Genomic DNA, 6,730 nt, shown 5'->3' with positions numbered 1-6,730 from the left:
CCCCGCGCTGTGCTCTCTCGGCCCCAATTTTTGATTTTTTAGGACTTTCCACAAATTTTCGAAATATTCGGATCTTAGAGACCCCTGCGAGAGGCCCCCACCTCCAAATCTGGGGGCGAGAGAGAGGGGGCACCTCCAGCGTGATTGATGAATTTCCCGCCAACACTGACACGCGGGAGCCGAGCCCGATCCGCTTTAATCGTGAAATTAAAAGGCTGCTCGCCCCGGAGTCAGTTTCGGCGAATTCCGTTCAGTTTGACCTACTTTCCCGAGAGTGTTCGCGCGGGGAGCCGGGCCGGGCGGCGGCAGGGGCGGGGGTCGGGCGCGGGGGCGGCGCGGCGGGGCCGGGGGGCGCGGCGGGGGCGGCGGGGCGCGCGGCGACCCCCCAACCCCGCACGTGCGCCCGCCCCGCCCCCGCGCGCGCGCGCCCCGAGGCTCCGGCGGCGACGGGCGCGCGCGCGGTGCTCCTGCCCCCACCCGCTCCCGGCGCTCGGCTGCGGCGCCTCCCGCGCCCCGCACGGCTCCCCGCGCGGCCGGACCCCCGCAGCGGAGGCGGCGGCCGAGGGGGCGAGCGCGCTCGGGGCCCCGGAGGAGGCGATGGTGCCCGGCGCGGGCCCCGGCGGCCGGTGGGCGCCGCGACAGGCCGGCCCGTGGGGCGCCGCTGCTGGGCCAGGCCGCGACGGAGCTCCCGCAGCGGCCACGGGCTGAGACGCGTCCTCGCCGAGCAGGTGCAGTGGCCGGAGGCCGGGGGAGGGGGGCCCGCCGACAGCCCGGGGACCCGCGAGCCTCCCGGGACGCGCCCGGGCCGGCGGGGTGCCCCGGTGACCTTCCCGCGGCTCCTCCCCGAGACCCCGCCGACCCCGCCTCCAGACCCCGCCCATCTCCCCCCGCCTGCCCCCGCAACCCACCGCCCGCCGGACCCCGTGTCCAGCCCTGCGGGGCCGCGCCCGCTCTCCGGGGCCCCAGGATTCGGAGCCCTTGGTGGCGCGGGGCCTTTCCCTCCCAGCGCCAGGGGACAAGGCGAGCAGGGGGTGGTGCGGGCGGAGCGGGGGACCCACCACCCCGCCGCCCGTGGCCTCTCCCTCCAGCCTGTAGTGACCCGCCCTCCTCCCCGCTGTCCCCCACCAGAGCACGCCTGCGTGACTTCCTGCGCCTCCCCCGTGGCCTTCCTGGTCCTCCCCGGTGACACTATGCAACCCCGGCGCCGCCACCTGCGAGGCCTCTGGCTCCTGCCGCCCTCCTGGTTCCTGCTGCTCCTGGAAGTGGTCAGAGCCGGCCGGCCCGGGGTGAGCTGCCCCGCCGCCTGCCTGTGCGCCAGCAACATCCTCAGCTGCTCCAAGCAGCAGCTGCCCAACGTCCCCCACTCCTTGCCCAGCTACACCGCGCTCCTGGACCTCAGCCACAACAACCTGAGCCGCCTGCGGGCCGAGTGGACCCCGACGCGCCTCACCCACCTGCACTCCCTGCTGCTGAGCCACAACCACCTGTACTTCATCTCCTCCGAGGCCTTTTCCCCGGTCCCCAACCTCCGCTACCTGGACCTGTCCTCCAACCAGCTGCGGTCGCTGGATGAGTTCCTGTTCAGCGAGCTGCAGGCCCTGGAGGTGCTGCTGCTGTACAACAACCACATCGTGGCCGTGGACCGCTGCGCCTTCGACGACATGGGCCAGCTGCAGAAACTCTACCTGAGCCAGAACCAGATCACGCGCTTCCCTCTGGAGCTGGTCAAGGAAGGCGCCAAGCTCCCCAAGCTCACCCTCCTGGATCTCTCCTCCAACAAGCTCAACTTCCTGCCCCTGTCCGACCTGCAGAAGCTGCCCGCCTGGGTCAAGAACGGGCTGTACCTACACAACAACCCCCTGAACTGCGACTGTGAGCTCTACCAGCTCTTCTCCCACTGGCAGTACCGGCAGCTGAGCTCCGTGCTCGACTTCCAGGAGGATCTCTACTGCATGAAGGCCAAGGTGCGCCACAGCGTCTTCCACCTGGGCTTCCTCAACTGCAGCGAGTACAAGGAGCGCGCCTGGGAGGCCCACCTGGGCGACACCCTGACCATCAAGTGTGACACCAAGCAGCAGGGCATGACCAAGGTGTGGGTCGCTCCCAACAGCGAGCGGGTCCTGGACGAGGCGGCCAACGGTTCCGTGACGGTGTCCAAGGACGGCAGCCTTCACTTCCGGCAGGTGCAGGTGGAGGACTCGGGCGTGTACACCTGCCACGCCATGGGGGAGGCTTTCAACGAGACTCTGTCCGTGGAGCTGAAGGTGTATAATTTCACCCTGCACGGGCACCACGACACCTTCAACACGGCCTACACCACCCTGGTGGGCTGTATCCTCAGCGTGGTCCTGGTCCTCATCTACCTGTACCTCACCCCATGCCGCTGCTGGTGCCGGGGCGTGGAGAAGCCGTCCAGCCACCAAGGGGACAGCCTCAGCTCCTCCATGCTTAGCACCACACCCAACCACGAGCCCGTGGCCGGTGAGGACAAGGACGATGGTTTTGACCGGCGGGTGGCCTTCCTGGAGCCCGCCGGACCTGGCCAGGGTCAGAATGGCAAGCTCAAGCCGGGCAACACCCTGCCGGTGCCCGAGGCGGCCGGCAAGGGTCAGCGGCGGCTGTCGGATCCCGAGTCCGTCAGCTCAGTCTTCTCTGATACACCCATCGTGGTGTGAGCAGGACGGGTTGGTGGGGAGATTGTGCCCCTGGAGAGGTAATGCACCCCGGAAGGCTCCGAAGGGATGGAGGAGAGGGCGGGCTGCTCCCAGACGGGTGGGTTCCCCCTGACCTCGAGGGAATGGGTCGTGGGTACGACCGCAGGCAAGACCCCAGCCCGGGTGTGGCTGTCCGAGTTTTCAGAGGCGGAGGGCTGAATGTGAGGTGCCTACTGCACCTGCCCTGAGGCCTGGCTCCAAGAGGCCGTATCTGCGCTGGGGAGGAGAGAGGAAGGGCTGGGAGGAAGAGCGGATTCCCTCAACTCGTCAGGGTCATCCTTAGCTCCTTTGGAGAAAATCATATTTTGGGGGGGAAACACCACTTTTTATTTTTTTCCGCTTCTGTCTTGGCCCACCCACACCTGTGCTGTTGCGTGTGTTAGAGAGAGCTCGCCACACCTGGGAGAAGCTACAGTGAATCTTCTGTGGCCAGGAAGTCACATGGGAACATGGGACAGCTGGGGAAATGAGAACCTGTGGGAAACTGAGTCAGACGGGAAGGGTGGGCCTCAGTCAGAAACGCTCCCCACAGCTCAGCTGAGTCTTCCCTCTGCTGCCTTCCGCGTTCCCAGTGGGCCCTGGGGAATCTGGGCGGGAGACTGGCCTGTTGCCAGTCAGATGTGGCAACAGTGTGAGATGTCGTGGCCTCTGGACCTCGGCCCAGGGACCAACGGTCCTGAGGGTGACAGTGTGAAATGGGGAGGGGATTCAGCATCCCGGCACAAAAACGGGGGTGCAAACCCCAAATAGGCCATTTCTCTGACAGCTGACACCCGTGGCCAGTGGCCATGTGTCAGAGCAAGGTGCGGTCACTGAAGGCAGAGGAGTTGGGGCCACTTGCCCCAGATGTGAGGGGGGAGGTGGCTTCCCACCGGGAGGGGCAGCTGCGGGGGCCACGGCCTCCGTTGTGTAGCACCCAGTGGAGTGACCTGATTTTCTGGGTCTGCTCTCTCCCCAGCCTCCTTATCGTGCTCAGGTGGGGTTCGCTTAGGTGGGGTTCGCAGTTTTGCCTCATCTGCTGCCCTGCAGACGTAGGAGGTGCTGAAAGGCCGGGCACCTGCTGGGCTAGAAAGGGTTTGGCTAGTCACCGTCACTGTCACCAGAGGGTTGGGATGGAGCCATCTCGCCCTCCCTGCCCCAACAGTTAGGAGGGTGATTGGGTTCTGTGCTCTCCCCGTGACCCCCTTGGCACTCATCTAGAGATATGAGGACACGGGGACCACATCCGTCCATGCTGTCCCTCAGCCAGAGGTCAAGTCTGACGTTCCATGTCCTGGTGGTGAGGGCAGAGAATGGCCCAGTGGACTGCCCATGGAATCAAGGAATGCTGGGGAGCGCGGTCATGGCGCCCTCTGTCCTACAGGCCCCAGGGGATGGTCCCTTGGAGCTCTGGAGGGACTGGGCAAAGGTGAAAGCCTTTTCTGATGCAGCCCCCCCTCCCCCTAGGGTCCCTGTCTGTTTGAGGTTGTCCAGATTGTCTTGTTTCCTCATCTTTTCTTTAGGTTCCAGCGAGTGTCACTTTCCTGTGGGGGCAGATGTGGGCTGGGAGGGCCTGACCCCCACTGCCGCTAGGAGCGGGAGGGAGATGGGTGCTGGCCGTGGAGAGGGAGCTGCCCGTGTGGGGCTGGGCTGCGAACAGGCTCCTGTGCTCCCCCATGCATGCACCTGCTTCCCTCGGGACCCTGCGTCCTGTCCCTGCTGACACCCACCGTGCAGAATGGCCTTTCCCCATGTGCACCTTCAGACCCGTGAGTTTCTTCCCTGTAGGAGAGACAGTGACCACGCCAGGCTCCCCCACTACAAACGCAGCTGTTTCTCCCTCCCACACTCTTGTGTTTTTGATTTCTGAACTCCCTAAAGCTTCACCTTTGCGGCCCCAAACAACTTCTTTGCAAAGGCTGGTGTTAGCTGCACAGGCTGAGAACCCTGGCAGGGCCCCCAGAGTGAGGAGATACCTTCAGACCCCTCAGAAACCTGCCTTGGATCCAAGGCTGGATAAGGGAGTGTAGAACTAGGTCACCGATGGGCCCAGCAGGGAACTGGCAGGGTCCCCAGCAGCTCCAGTCACTCTTCCGACGTGACCTGTGGGGGTTTTATTCCCGGGCTTCTGGGACTTTAGTGGTCAGAGCAGCAGTATACAGAGACCCCCTCCTCAGACTCTCAGGGAACCTGAGCGACTCCTCACTGCAGCCTCTCAGCTGGGCCCTGGAAGGCTACTCTGAGGCGCTGATGGTGTCAGTGGGGGCTGGGGACATTCTCAGAACTCCTGAGCCAGTAGACCCATCTTTTTCATCTCAGAGAGTGAGAGAAAGCCTTGAGGCGTCCAGTCTCGCAACTCTGCCCACCCAGAGCCCCTTGGAAGAGACTGTCCCTGTCTGCCATGCCCGGTTGAGAGTGGGCGCTGTGTGGGTCGTGGTTCCAGGTGACAAAACTGTTGGGGGATTGGGTTCTCGGCAGACACCAGTGGGCTGGAACCCGGCCTCAGAAGCCTCCAGCCAATTCCAAGGAAAGGCTGAGTGAGCACCCCATAACCAACCCGGCTTGTGGGAAGCCGGTTCCCTGGGCATGACAGGGCTTTAGTCTGTGAGTGTCCATCACCTTTCCGCTTTGCTTATATTTACGGCTCTCCTTGGTTGAGGGGGTCCCGCCAGGGTGAGCTGAGACGAGTCCAGCTTCCTGTGTGTTCTCACCTCTGTACTCCCCTATAGTCCTGTGGCACCGTCTCCAGAGTCTGGGATCCCCTGACCCCACGTGTCTCCCACTGTGTGTCCCCAGGCTGGCCAATCTTTGGAGCTTCCAGGCTCTGGAAACCAGACAATGATCATTAAACCTGGCTTGAGTCTCTGTTCTAGCATAGTCTGTGACTGGTTTCTTTAGGTTTATTTCTCTTTGCAGTGTGTGGTGGGGTTCACTGTGCCTCGGAAGGGTGTGGTGTGTCTGGGGAGAGAATGCAGTTCTCAGGGGATGCGGAGATTCCACATATCGGACTAAAAACAGCTTTTTTTCCCTCCCCTGTAAAGAGCCAGATAGCAAAGACTAGCCTTTTGAGGCCATAGCATCTATTCAATGGGCCCGGGTGAGAAGCTGCCACAGACACAGTACATAAACACATTAATGTGGCTCCATTCCATTCAGACTTGATCATGGACATGGACTCTTGAATTTCATGTCATGTTAACCAGGCTTTTGAGTTGTTTCAACTATTTAAAAAAATGTAAACACTCTTATTAGCTTACAAACTACACAAAACCAAGCTGTGGGCTCATTTTGACCTGTGGGTCATTGTTTGCCATCTAGCTGGTCGATTTTTGTTTCATCCCCTCTCTTTTGGGTGGGGTGATGTAGAGCCACATGCGGCAGTGCGCAGGGGTCCTTCCTGGGGGGGAAGGGGCTGGGGACTGAACTCCGGTCAGCCCTATGAAAGACAAACACCTTAACCCTGTACTATTTCTCCAGCCCTCAGGTAGATTCTTAAAGGAAATATCCCTGACACTTTAGAAGTATTGAAAAAATTCCACATCTCGGAGGTGGAGCCAGAGAAATTTTTTTCAGGAAATATTGGTTTCCTGAATCCCTGGGGAGAAGGTTCCCCCCGCCCCCAATCTAATGCACCCTCCCCCCATGAGTTCTCTTAAAACTTCACATCGTACCTACTAATTGCACTTTGGGAAAATGCATGGACTGGGTTAAAAAGAAGTGGTAGGCAGCTCACTTTCACAACATTTCAATGACCAGTACATTTTCATGTTGTAAGTGGTAACCACCTTAGTTTGGCCCAGGGTATCTAGTCACCTAACCAGCAGGTTACTATTCACTGACAGGTTCAAGTGTCCTCTGGATTATGTAGAACAGAGAGACATGCAATTCCCATTTTCTTGCTAGAGCCTGCCAGGAATTGGACTGGATTCCATTAAACTCTGAACTTGCAAATTCTTTGGCTACTCTCTCAGTACTTCTGGAAGGGGACTGTCATGGTGGACTCCAAAAGTTGGGGGTGGAACTGGACTGAGAAATGA

At 61.1% G+C, this 6,730-nt stretch overlaps 1 protein-coding gene across 1 annotated transcript; it reads left to right on the top strand.

The window, feature by feature from the left end:
• The first annotated feature begins 577 nt into the window (after window positions 1–577).
• Window positions 578–5,565, top strand: AMIGO1 (adhesion molecule with Ig like domain 1). The gene is made up of 2 exons (XM_056139109.1): window positions 578–728; window positions 1,129–5,565. The coding sequence occupies exon 2, from the start codon at window positions 1,191–1,193 to the stop codon at window positions 2,673–2,675; it is 1,485 nt and encodes a 494-aa protein (XP_055995084.1). The 5' UTR covers window positions 578–728; window positions 1,129–1,190; the 3' UTR covers window positions 2,676–5,565.
• Window positions 5,566–6,730: the final 1,165 nt, after the last annotated feature.

Source organism: Sorex fumeus, unplaced genomic scaffold (genome assembly GCF_029834395.1).
Source record: "Sorex fumeus unplaced genomic scaffold, SorFum_2.1 ptg000131l, whole genome shotgun sequence".
Taxonomy (NCBI): domain Eukaryota; kingdom Metazoa; phylum Chordata; class Mammalia; order Eulipotyphla; family Soricidae; genus Sorex; species Sorex fumeus.
Note: the sequence above shows the minus strand (reverse complement) of the source record. Positions and strands in the feature narration are given on the sequence as shown.

What these genes read in the sequence shown, in the direction of transcription:
- AMIGO1 (XM_056139109.1), top strand. Translation starts at nt 1,191, where the DNA reads ATGCAACCCCGGCGCCGCCACCTGCGAGGCCTCTGGCTCCTGCCGCCC.